Source organism: Oncorhynchus nerka, linkage group LG19, assembly GCF_034236695.1.
Source record: "Oncorhynchus nerka isolate Pitt River linkage group LG19, Oner_Uvic_2.0, whole genome shotgun sequence".
Taxonomy (NCBI): Eukaryota; Metazoa; Chordata; class Actinopteri; order Salmoniformes; family Salmonidae; genus Oncorhynchus; species Oncorhynchus nerka.
This window is the reverse complement of record NC_088414.1, coordinates 29,945,201-29,958,558: the sequence shown is the minus strand read 5'-3', so window position 1 is coordinate 29,958,558 and position 13,358 is coordinate 29,945,201. Positions and strand designations below refer to the sequence as shown.

Below are 13,358 nucleotides of genomic sequence, written 5' to 3'. Positions count from 1 at the left end.
GTAGTAATTTGAATGTTTCTTAAAGATGCACTCTGAAACTTTTGTAAAATTTCAGCCAGCAGTGTTAAAAGTGGTGCTCACGAGCCAAAAGTGGTTCCTGTTTTTTGTGTACTATGTCATCAAATTGTGTACCACGTCATCCATTTCGTATGATATGTTACGTCCTGCGAATATACAGTACCAGTCAAAAGTTTGGATACACCGACTCATTCCAGGATTTGTCTTTATTTTTTTACTATTTTCTACATTGTAGAATAATAGTGAAGACATCAAAACTATGAAGTAACACATATGGAATCATGATGTAACCAAAAAAGTGTTAAACAAATTAAAATATATTTTATATTTGAGATTATTCAAAGTAACTACCCTTTGCCTTGATGACAGCTTTGCACACTCTTGGCATTCTCTTAACCAGCTTCATGAGGTAGTCACCTGGAATGCATTTCAGTTAACAGGTGTGCCTTGTTAAAAGTTCATTTGTGGAATTTTGTTCCTTCTTAATGCGTATATATATATATATATATAAAGTGCCTTCCGAAAGTATTCACACCCCTTGACTTTTTCCTTTTTTTCTTGTGTTACAGCCTGAATTTAAAATGGATTCATTTGAGATTGTTTTGTCACGGGCCTACACACAATACCCCATAATGTCAAAGTGTAATTATGTCTTTAGAACATTTTACAAATTAATTAAAAATAAAAAGCTGAAAAGTCTTGAGTCAATAAGTATTCAACCCCTTTGTTATGGCAAGCCTAAATAAGTTCAGGAGTAAACATTTGCTTAACAAGTCACATAATAAGTTGCATGGACTCACTCTGTGTGCAATAATAGTGTTTAACATGATTTTTGAATGACTACCTCATCTCTGTACCCCACACATACAATTATCTGTAAGGTCCCTCAGTCAAGCAGTGAATTTCAAACACAGATTCAACCAAAAAGACAAGATTGTCCAATGCCGTGCAAAAAGGGTGTTTATTTGTAGAATGTTTTAAAAGCATACATTGAATATCCCTTTGAGCGTGGTGAAGTGATTACACTTTGGATGGTGTATTAATAGACCCAGTTTCCACAAAGACACAGGCGTCCTTCCTAACTCGGTTGCCGGAGAGGAAGGAAACCTCTCAGGGATTTCACCACGAGACCAAGGTGACTTTAAAGCAGGGGATGGATCAACAACATTGTAGTTACTCCACAATATTAACCTAATTGACAGAGTGAAAAGAAGGAAGCCTGTACAGAATACAAATAGTCCTAAACATGCATCCTGTTTGCAACAAGGCACTAAAGTAATACTGCAAAAAAATGTGTCAAAGCAATTAACTTTTAGTCCTGAATGCAAAGTGTTATGTTTGGGGCAAATCCAATACAACACATTATTGTGTACCACTCTCCATATTTTCAAGAATACTGGTGGCTGCATTATGTTATGGGTATGCTTGTAATCAATAAGGACTGGGGAATTTTTCAGGATAAAAATAAACGGAACGGCGTTAATCACAGGCAAAATCCTAGAGGAAAACCTGGTTCAGTATGCTTTCCACCAGACACTTGGAGATGAATTCACCTCTCAGCAGGACAATGACCTAAAACACAATTTGACAGAGCTTGAAGAATTTTGAAAAGAATAATGGGCAAATATTGTATAATCGAAGTGTGCAAAGCTCTTACCCAGAAAGACTTACAAATGTAATCACTGCCAAAGGTGATTCTACCATGTATTGATTCAGGGGTATGAATACTTATGTGAATGAGATACTGTTTTTCTGTATTTCATTTTCAATACATTTGCAAACATTTCTAAAAATATGTTTTCACTTTGTCATTATGGGCTACTGTGTGGAGATGGGTGAGAGAGAAAAAGACCATCAATTTTGAAGTCAATACTTTCTGAAGGCAATGTATGTGTGTTTAGCGTTGAAGCAGGCACTGTTTGGAAAGCTTTGGGCTGCAGCTCTCCTTGCCAAGCAATCTTGGGCAGATGCGCAGGGTTGAGAGGATGCAGGAGTGCAGTATAGGTAGTAGAGGTCGACCGATTAATCGGAATGGCCGATTAATTAGGGCCGATTTCAAGTTTTCATAACAATCGGAAATTTGTATTTTTGGACACCGATTTGGCGTTTCTTTTACACCTTTACACCTTTATTTAATCTTTATTTAACTAGGCAAGTCAGTTAAGAACACATTCTTATTTTCAATGACGGCCTAGGAACGGTGGGTTAACTGCCTCATTCAGGGGCAGAATGACAGATTTTCACCTTGTCAGCTCGGGGGATTCAATCTTGCAACCTTACAGTTAACTAGTCCAACGCTCTAACCACCTGCCTCTCATTGCACTCCACGAGGAGACTGCCTGCTACGCGAAAGCAGTAAGCCAAGCTAAGTTGCTAGCTAGCATTAAATGTATCTTATAAAAAACAATCAATCATAATCACTAGTTAACTACACATGGTTGATGATATTACTAGTTTATTTTCCGTGTCTTGCTTTTGCTTATAATCGATGTGGTGCGTATCGTTGCTCCAATTTGTACCTAACCATGAACATCAATGCCTTTCTTAAAATCAATACACAGAGGTATATATTTTTAAACCTGCATAATATGCTAAAAGAAATACAGGTTAGCAAGCAATATTAACCAGGTGAAATTGTGTCACTTCTCTTGCATTCATTGCACGCAGAGTTAGTGTATGTGCAACAGTTTGGGCTGCCTAATTTGCCAGAATTTTACGTAATTATGACATAACATTGAAGGTTGTGCAATGTAACAGGAATATTTAGACTATGCAGCTCTTCGTTGTGCGTCAAGCATTGCACTGTTTATGACTTCAAGCCTATCAACTCCCGAGATTAGACTGGTGTAACCGATTTGAAATGGCTAGCTAGTTAGCAGGGTGCGCGCTAATAGCGTTTCAAATGTCATTCGCTCTGAGACTTGGAGTGGTTGTTCCCCTTGCTCAGCAAGGGCCGTGGATTTTGTGGAGCGATGGGTAACGCTGCTTCGAGGGTGGCTGTTGTCATTGTGTTCCTGGTTCGAGCCCAGGGAGGAGCGATGAGAGGGACGGAATCTATACTGTTACACTGGCAATACTAAAGTGCCTATAAGAACATCCAATAGTCAAAGGTTAATGAAATACAAATGGTATAGAGAGAAATAGTCCTATAATTCCTATAATAACTACAACCTAAATCTTCTTACCTGGGAATATTGAAAGACTCATGTTAAAAGGAGCCACCAGCTTTCATATGTTCTCATGTTCTGAGCAAGGAACGTAAACGTTAATTTTCTTACATGGCACATATTGCAGTTTTACTTTCTTCTCCAACACTTTATTTTTGCATTATTTAAACCAAATTGAACATGTTTCATTATTTATTTGAGGCTAAATTGATTTTATTGATGTATTATATTAAGTTAAAATAAGTGTTCATTCAGTATTGTTGTAATTGTCATTATTACAAATACATTAACAAAATCGTCCGATTAATCGGTATCGGACCTTTTTTGGTCCTCCAATAATCGGCATTGGTATCGGCGTTGAGAAAAATCATAATCGGTCGACCTCTAATAGGTAGGCCTATCTAGTTCCCAGTTAGTCAACAGAGTCCCTTACTCCCAGGCAGCCTGCTAGCCGGCAGGAGGAAGTGGAGGAGACTTTCTCAGGCCTGTGTTTTAAAAACCCAGTGATTATGTCATTTACTCTGGGCTATGGGCACAGCTACAGAAGTCCAGAGTCCACTCTGTGTATGTGGTATGTGGTCTCACAGCACCAGTTTAAAGCAGGCATATTTGGGGATGTGGCTTCTTGCTATTCTACTGACAGTAAAGACAAGAGCATCATAAGACATTGTGCCTCCCATTATTGTAATCATGCCCTTTTAATAGTGATAGTAGTGGTAGTGGTGGAGATCGTTATTGTGGTGTAATGTTGTTTTTGTCGTTGTCCTTTTGATGGTATTTCTGCAGGGGGTGTGAAGAAATTAAAATGGAGTTATTTGATGTGGGTTGTGGAACTTCTTGGCATTATTGAATCATACATTGATTGCTAGTGACCCATATTGTGTCATTCTCTTATCATTATATTATTATTATTATATTATTATTATCATCTATTTTATCTGTTACCACTAGTACAATATTTGTAATGCTGAGTTGTACTAACGATGAGAACTTTCCTGTAGTTACAGATAGAGGGTTTCACTTAATAATAGTATTTTCTGATGGTTTGGCAAATACTCTCTCCTCTTTAACACCATACATTTTTAAGGCATATAATCATACTCTCATAATCACTGACTCAGGGATGGAGTTCTTTGATGGGGTGGTCGCCACAAAAAAATGATTGAACTCATCGTGAGGGGCAGCCGGGGCTCGTGGGTCTGCGTACCCACATCCATACCCACACGTGCAGTCAATGCCTGCCCTAGCCTAAGTAAAATTGACCAAAAAAACAAACTGACAAACTTGCCTAACTTAAACATGTTAGCTGACATGGGCTAATTAAGTGACTGTCAGTGAATGACATATTGTAATAAGAAAAATTCAAAATTTAGAAATTGAACCTTGTGTATTCTACTATTCTACCTCTCAACATTAAGTTGAGACCCCGACTAGGTTTAGTTTTTGGAAATTGATCCGCGGGCCTACAAAAGGGGGGCTGCCAGTTGCCTATCCCTGCTTTAAATGATGATAAATATTTGTTAAGCCATGAGTTGCTGGCCAGCCTTACTGACCCACTCACATATTTCAGATTGTCTTCTAAGAAACATAAGCTTTCAGATGTACACCGGGATTCATCCCTTTTGCAGCTCACTGTACGTAGACTAGCTGTTGAACTGGAGCGTTATAAACTATCATTTGTTCATTTTGAGCTGGGAATATTTGAGACGGGAGAATGAGGCTGTGGTTGGATGTGAGGCTGAAGTGGGAGGCGGTCAGGCTGCTGCGTCATCTCCAGACAGACAGAAGTGCGTGGGTGGGAGGCCACACTCCGAGCCAAACCCCAAACACACAAACAGCGTACAGCCAGGCAGGAGATCCCCTCTACTAAAGCTCATGCTGAGGTCTGGGGGATGTACGAGTTTTTCTGGTTTTACATGCACTGTATGAACTGTGATGCAGTGATGTGAGAGAGCTCTGAGCTTTCATCTCTTCTGCTAGGTTTCATTTGAATGGGCATTTCGTTGAACCTATTGTTGCTCCTGGGGCTATTTTCACTGAAAAGAAAAATAGAATGGTCCTTGCTCAATCTGGAGTGTAGAAACGTCCAAGTCTTGAGTTAGTAAAGTAATTGTTGAAATATTTTCCTCGGCTAAAACTCTTCCCCCCTATTGTCCTCAAACCTGGTTGATTGGAATGAAAACCTAGCAACCAGTAATTGGTCTGAAATAACATAATTAAACATTCCAAAATGTGTCAGTATTTCTGTGTATGTACAGTATGGTACATATCGGTCTACGTTAGTGCAACTTGGACTCAGGGGTAGACATAACATAGAAATGTAAATCCAGGACACTCCAATTGGTATATGTTACGTTTCATATGGTCCATATTAATTTGTGGATGACCATCATCCATTTCATATGAAATGTTATGAATTACAATTTCTATGATATGTTACACATTGCAATTCGTTCTATATGTTGCGAATTCCAATTTGTTGTGGCTAACGTTAGCTAGGTGACTAGGTGGCGGGTTAAGGATAAGATTTAAGGTTAGGTTTAAGGTTAGGATTAAGGTTAAGAGTTAGGTTGAAGGGTTAAGGTTAGGAGAAGGGTAAGCTAGCATGCTAAGTAGTTGCAAAGTAGCTAGTAAGTACACTGAACAAAAATATAAACGAACATGCAACAATTTCAAAGATTTTACTAAGTTACAGTTCAAAGAAGTAAATCAGCCTCCCAAGTGGCACAGAACTCTGAGGCACTGCATCGCCGTGCTTGAGGTGTCACTACAGACCCAGGTTCGATCCCAGGCTGTGTCAAAACTGGCCATGACCAGGAGTCCCTTATGGCGGCGCACCATTGGCCCAGCTTCATCTGGGTTAGGGGAGTGTTTGGCCAGGGGTGGCTTTACTTGGCTCATCGCTCTCTAGCAACCTCTTGTGGCAGGCCGGGTGCCTGCAGGCTGACTTCAGTTGTCAGTTTAACGCTGTTTCCTCCAGGACATTGGTGAAGCTGGCTTCTGGGTTAAGCGAGCATGTGTTAGGAAGTGCAGTTTGGCGGGTAATATTTCAGAGGACATGCGACTCGACCTTCGCCTCTCCCGAGCCCGTTGGGGAATTGCAGCGATGAGACAAGATCGCAATAGGATATCACGAAATTTGGGAGATATCAGTCAATTGGCCCTAATCTATGGATTTCACATCTGGGAAAACAGAAATACATATTTTGGTGACAGATACCCTAACAAAAGGTAGGGGGGTGGATCTGAAAGCCAGTCAGTATGTGGTGTGACCACCATTTGCCCCATGCAGCGCGACACATCTTCTTCACATATTGTTGATCAGCCTGTGGAAGAGTGTTGTCCCACTCTTCTTCAATGGCTATGCGAAGTTGCTGGATATTGGCGGGAACTGGAACACACGGCCGTACATGTCGATCCAGAGCATCCCAGACAGCTCAGTGGGTGACATGTCTGATGTATGCAGGCCATGGAAGAAGTGGAACATTTTCAATTTACAGAAACTGTGTACAGATCCTTGTGACATGGTGCCGTGCATTATCATGCTGAAACGCTGATGGTGGAATATGAATGGCACGACAATGGGCCTCAGGATCTTGTCACGTTATCTCTGTGCATTCAAATTGCTATCGATAAAATGCAATTGTGTTTGTTGTCCGTAGCTTATGCCTGCCCATACCATAACCCCACCGCCACCATGGGGCACTCTGTTCACAGCGTTGACATCAGCAAACCACTCGCCCACATGACGCCAGTGAGGATGATGAGCACGGAGATGAGCTTCCCTGAGAAGCTTTCTGACAGTTTTTGCAGAAATGTTTTGGTTGTGTAAACCCACAGTTATATCAGCTGTCTGGGTGGCTCGTCTCAGACCATCCTGCAGGTAAAGAAGCCGGATGTGGAGGTCCTGGGCTGGCATGGTTACATGCCTGTTGTTGTGGAACCACCTGTCTGTGGTTGTGGAACATTTTTGGGTTCTTTTATTTCAGGGAATGAAACATGGGACCAAGACTTGACATGTTGCATTTATATTTTTGTTCAGTATAGTTGCAAAGTTGCTAAAATGCTAAGGTTGTCCGTGATGACATTCAAACACCAACCTTTGGATTGCTAGATGTTTCGTTTTATTTGCCCACCCATCCCCTCTGACCAGCCACTGTACTTTAGTTTTTGCCATAAGTAACCTTCTGTCGTATGAAACCATACCAAACGTAACATGTCATACTAATTTGAGTGTACCAGATTTACATTTACTATGTTACGTCTAGTATATGAAACCAGGCTGGTTAGTGTGCCAAATCTGTGGTAATGCATCAGTGGCACACTTTGTGTATGTGTGTGTGTGTGTGTGTGTGTGTGTACATTCGTATCTATGTGTGTATCGTTGTCTCAGCTTGCTCACACTACAGTTTAAGAATGACAGGTATGTATTTATGAAAAAGTCTCTCTGCATCAGGAGAAGCGATAACAGCAGATTCATTTGGATCCCTCTGATGGTTCTTCCATCGCACTTTTTCTATTTGACTTCTCTTTCTTTTTCTCTCTCTCTTTCTCACACACTCTCCCTCCTTCTTCCCCTCTCTCCACTCTCCCTTTTCTTCCTTCTCTCTCTCTCTCTCTCTCTCTCTCTCTCTCTCTCTCTCTCTCCCTATCCCTCTTTCTTTCTCTCCCTCTATTTCCTTCAGTTTCCTGCAGTTCCTCCCCTACACACTGTCTGTCTCAGTCTAAATCATGGCATTATGAGAAAGGAGCTCTCACTCCTCTGTCACATAAAACACTATGTTGAGAAGAGCTTTGAAACACAAAAAAAGTCAGTTCTCCCTCCTCCTCTCCCCCCTTCTTTTCTCTCTCTTTCGCTTCCAGGATAGGATGCTGGATAGGAAAAATATTTCCCCTTTAAATGCGGTTTGGAACATACCTGTGAGCCAATTTTGAGTATGAAATCTATTTCCAAAGACATGGCATTAAAATTGTATAATGTGAAAGTGACATGTGAGGATAATTTAATACACATCCCCTGAGGATTTGGGCCTCGTTATTAATGGTGGGGGCCGAGAATTTATATCCATATTGGGATATGGGTTTCATATGGATATCCATATGGGTTTCATAAAAGTGCTTTATAATATATAGTGCAGTATAATATACCCTAGATAGCACCACCCACTGGTCACAGACGTGAGTTCAACATATAGTTTTGTATTACAATTGGTCATTGGATTTTTTTTATTTTTAAATGCCCTTACGTTGATGACTTTTTGCAAATACAATCAGTTTTCCATGGAGATTCAGCGTCATCGAATAGACATTTTGTGTTAAAATTACGTGGAAACAACTTTGATTCCACCAGTCTTTGCCCGTTTGTTGGCATGGTAATAGAGCTTAAAGCTGGGTGGCTCTAGTGTTTCAGATGATCTACGCTAGGTCATTCTGACACTGTCTGCTACCCACTAAACAGAGTGGGACATTTTCACCTCTGCAGACATTCTGTGCCCAGTTGGGTTTCATAATTCAGGGATGCAGTGGAACACATGTTATCATGACTGGATCATAACAGTGTCACGACTTCCGCTGAAGTCGGTCCCTCTCCTTGTTCGGGCGGCGTTCGGCGGTCGACGTCACCGGCCTTCTAGCCTTCGCCGATCCACTTTTCATTTCCCATTTGTTTTGTCTTTGTTTACACACCTGTTTTCAATTCCCCAATTACATGTTCATTATTTAACCCTCTGTTTTCCCCATGGTTTTTGTGCGTAATTGTTTTATGTATGTTCGGTTCGTTATTGTGGGCTCGGTATTATGACATGATATTGGAATATTTGAGTAAAGTTACTTGTGTTACTCATCTCTGCTGTCCTGCGCCTGACTCCTCTGCACCAGCTACACTCAGACCATTACAAACAGTCCCACATCGTCTCACTCACTCAGACAGTCTGCAGAAAGCATTTGTCCATGTGTATTACACTCATGTCTTTCTAACTGCCCTGGGTTGGTTTAGATAGACAGATGTGGGAGAGAGTCTAGTTTAAACCCCTCCTGTATACTGTAAGAGGACCAGTTTGAGTCCTGGCCTCCTGATCCATTCAGTGTGGTGTAGACTGATTAGTGGACTTGGAGGTCCACCCTCTCTACCTGATTAGTTACTGTATTTGGTGAGTCACCAGTCCTCCACCCAACTACTGTAGCTAATCTGTGGGGAAGGGAATAACATTCCAAATACAAGCACACATCAAGAGATGTGCTTGAAATGGCAGACAGCCCTGTGCTGCAGTGCCTGTTACTTCTAAACATCAAAAAGAATGATTCGTTCACCAGATTTTTTTTAACCACCATGAAGTACAGTCTGCTTCATGGCATGTGCACAACATTTTCTTGGAGACAAAAATATATTTTGATGTAGCGATACCTAAGGGCTGTGTTATCTTTTCAAAGGAGCCCTTCCTTGCTGTTTGTCATGGAGGGACCTAAGTATTGCTTGTGTGTGTGTGTGTGTGTGTGTCAGAGGGTCTACTCTGAGACCGGCCTTCTCCCCAAGCCTTACCAGACTTTTCCTATGTTGTCTCTCCAGTCTCTGTGGGTTTTAGTTGTATAGTCGGGTTTGGATGGAGGTTACACCCCTGTCTTTCTTTCTCTCTCTGTTTCTCTTTCTTCCCAATTGTATCTTGTATTTGTATTTATTATGGATCATTAGCTGCTGCCTTGCTCTTCCTGGGGTCCAGCAAAATTAAGGCAGTTATACATTTGAAAAACATTACAATACATTCATAACAGATTTCACAACATGTTAAGTGTGTACCCTCAGGCCTCTACTTTACTACCACATATCTATAATACAAAATCCATGTGTACGTGTGTGTATAGTCCGTATGTTATTGTGTGTTTGTATGCATGTGTCGATGTTTGTGTTGCTTTACAGGCCCTGCTGTCCCATAACGTGTATTTTATCTGTTTTTTAAATGAAATTTTACTGCTTTGATCAGTTACTTGATATGGAATAGAGTTCAAGGCAAGGCTTTATGTAGTACTGTGCGCCTCCCAGTCTCTCTCTCTCTCTCTCTCTCTCTCTCTCTCTCTCTCGCTCTCTCTCTTTCCAGCTTTCTATACTGAGACAAAAAATCAGCCAGACACACATCTGGAGAGCTCTGCTCTCCACTCTCCCTTTTAGGGAAGTCCTTCTCCAGCTGGATTACTCTCCATGTTTTCCCCTGCTATCTGTGAGCCTCCCCAGTAACCGACTGCTGCATGTAGCTGCCTGCTCTGGGTTAAAGACCACTGTCACGGGTAATTATGGTGCAGGCTGCGTCAGAACAGCCCACCCCACTGCACATTTAAACATTAGAGGGATTTCTCCAGTTGCTATTTTCCTTGACTTTCATTGGTTTAAAAATTTCCCCGTTGTGTTTGAGGGCATCTAGTTATTACACAGCGGCCTAGACTCCGAGGCAGTCCAGGCCTAATTGCTCCAGTGTGTGGAGCTTTGCTCTGCCGGGCGGGTAACACGAACAGGCCTCCTCTCAACCACTGGGTGTGTCCCCGTCAGACATGATGAGCCGTATCTCTCTCTCTGCCTGCCTGCCCAGGAACTCATGCTGCCTGCATCCCTGTGATTCTGTTATGTTAGACTGCAGGGCAAGACATCCAAACAACTGAGCTTCAGCTTCTGATTTCTTTCATGAACACAACATGGGACATAGAGAAACTACAACATTTTGGGAATGATAAATTGTAAAAATGTCAATTTGTTACTGTTAATATTATTTAGTGTAATTTGTGGTATGTCTATTCTAATATGTGCGTTATTGATGCACCAGTCTTCGCCATTATTTCTGCTGATGGTCTCAGTCTGGTGTGTACTCTGCCCCCACTGTTTCATCTGATTGTCCTTTAGGGAGAAAAGGAGCTGCTTGGAAAGTAAACATAAAGGGAAACCTACCGAGAGACTGCTGGTTTTAAGTTCATCCTGATAATAAATTGCACACACCTGGTGTTCCAGGCCTAATTCAGTCCCTGATTAGAGGGGAACAATGAAAAATGCAGTGGAACTGGCTTCGAGGTCCAGAGTTGAGTTTGAAGGCCCTACATACTGGGCTTGATGAGGAGAAGAAAAAAACATGTTGGGGGAGGTGGTCTTCTGCACTTTTCAACCAATCGAGTAAATGTGGAGGAGGAGTTAAGATGGAGTGTCGCCTTGTTAACGGCTTAGTGGAACTTAGTGGAAAACCGGAACATCTAGCTCTCAACTTTTGCTCTCTGCTGCTGATTGGCTGAGGCAGTTTATTTGCGTATGGAGCTGATGTGATTTGACCGTGGCATTTAGTCCCGAAATCCAAAGTGACTCATACTGGAAGCTGCAGACATCAGGGTTTTGTTTTGGATCTATGTTCCTGCTATTGTAGAAGTCCCAACTGTTCCCTGTTTAAAATAATGCTCCAAATGAAAAAGGGATGACATCACATGATGTTGATGGATGATGTTTGACATGTGCTCTGTTTCTCCTTTCCTATACTACTCATGGCTTGGTGACGTGTTTGAGATTTTGTTCAATAGCAACACCTTTTTCTCTCTTCCTGTCTTTCTAGTTGTGTGTCCACTGACCTGTATGAATGGAGGGGTGTGCAGCTCGCGGACCCACTGCCTGTGCCCGCCAGGTTTCACTGGTCGGCTGTGCCAGTTCCCGCTACGGCAGATGCCCGAGGCCCAGGCGGCGCGGGGCAACAAGCAGCCCGTATACACCCTGTCGGTGCTGTCAGACGGCCAGAGCCAGGGAGAGCAGGCGGCCATGGGGCGACCACAGCTGACACAGACCCACTCTGTGTTCACCCTGCCCCTGGCACAGGGGGCAGGTCACCACTCAGCAGAAGGTACCCATCATGTCAAACTGTTGTCACTGAAACCACAGCCACATTTCTGTATATTTTCATTCCTGTGCCCATATACAGTGGCAAGAAAAAAGTATGTGAACCCTTTGTTTTAATAACAGAAATAACCTCAACCAACCATTTTCTGTAGTTGCGGATCAGAACTGCACAACGGTCAGGAGGAATTTTGGACCGTTCCTCTTTACAAAACTGTTTCAGTTCAGCAATATTCTGAGATGTCTGGTGTGAACCGCTCTCTTGAGGTCATGCCACAGCATCTCAATCGGGTTGAGGTCAGGACTCTGACTGGGCCTTTCCAGAAAGCATATTTTTTTCTGTTGAAGCCATTCTGTTGTTGATTTACTTCTGTGTTTTGTGTCGTTGTTCTGTTGCATCACCCAACGTCTGTTGAGCTTCAATTGGCAGACAGATAGCCTTACATTCTCCTGCAAAATGTCTTGATAAACTTGGGAATTCATTTTTCCGTCGATGATAGCAAGCTGTCCAGGCCCTGAGGCAGCAAAGCAGCTCCAAACGATGATGCTCCCTTCACCATACTTTACAGTTGGGATGAGGTTTAGATGTTGGTGTGCTGTGCCTTTTTTTCTCCACACATAGTGTTGTGTGTTCCTTCCAAACAACTCAACTTTAGTTTCATCTGTCCACAGAATATTTTGCCATCTGGAACATCCAGATGCTCTTTTGCCAACTTCAGACGTGCAGCAATGTTGTTTTTGGACAGCAGTGGATTCTTCCGTGGTGTCCTCCCATGAACACCATTATTGTTTAGTGTTTGACGATACACTCATCAACAGAGATGTTAGCATGCTCCATAGATTTATTTAAGTCTTTAGCTAACACTCTAAGATTATTCTTAACCTCATTGAGCATTCTGCACTGTGCTCTTGCAGTCATCTTTGCAGGACGGCCACTCCTAGGGAGAGTAGCAACCGTGCTTAACTTTCTCCATTTATAGACAATGTGTCTTACCGTGGACACCATGTGCTTCAGTGTAGCAGTACCCCTCTCCCTGAGATACTTTTCTAACCCTTTCCAGCTTTATGCAAGTCATCAATTCATCATCTTGGGTCTTCTGAGATCTCTTTTGTTCGAGGCATGGTTCACATCAGGCAATGCTTCTTGTGAATAGCAAACTCAAATTTTGTGAGTGTTTTTTATAGGGCAGGGCAGCTCTAACCAACATCTCCAATCTCATCTCAATGATTGTACTTCAGGTTAGCTGACTCCTGACTCCAGCTGACTCCAATGACTTTGGAGAAGTCATTAGCCTAGGGTGTAATGTCCTTCGTTAAATGAA

The 13,358-nt window shown here is 42.1% G+C and overlaps 1 protein-coding gene across 4 annotated transcripts in view; it reads left to right on the top strand.

Moving 5' to 3' along the window:
• LOC115101360 (latent-transforming growth factor beta-binding protein 3-like) overlaps positions 1-13,358 on the top strand; it is a 55,760-nt gene that overhangs the window by 21,304 nt on the left and 21,098 nt on the right. For all 4 annotated transcript variants that reach the window (XM_065004858.1, XM_065004860.1, XM_065004859.1 and 1 more), the window contains exon 2: positions 11,762-12,043. In XM_065004858.1, coding sequence (XP_064860930.1) covers positions 11,762-12,043 — 282 coding nt within the window. The remainder of the gene's footprint in view (positions 1-11,761; positions 12,044-13,358) is intronic.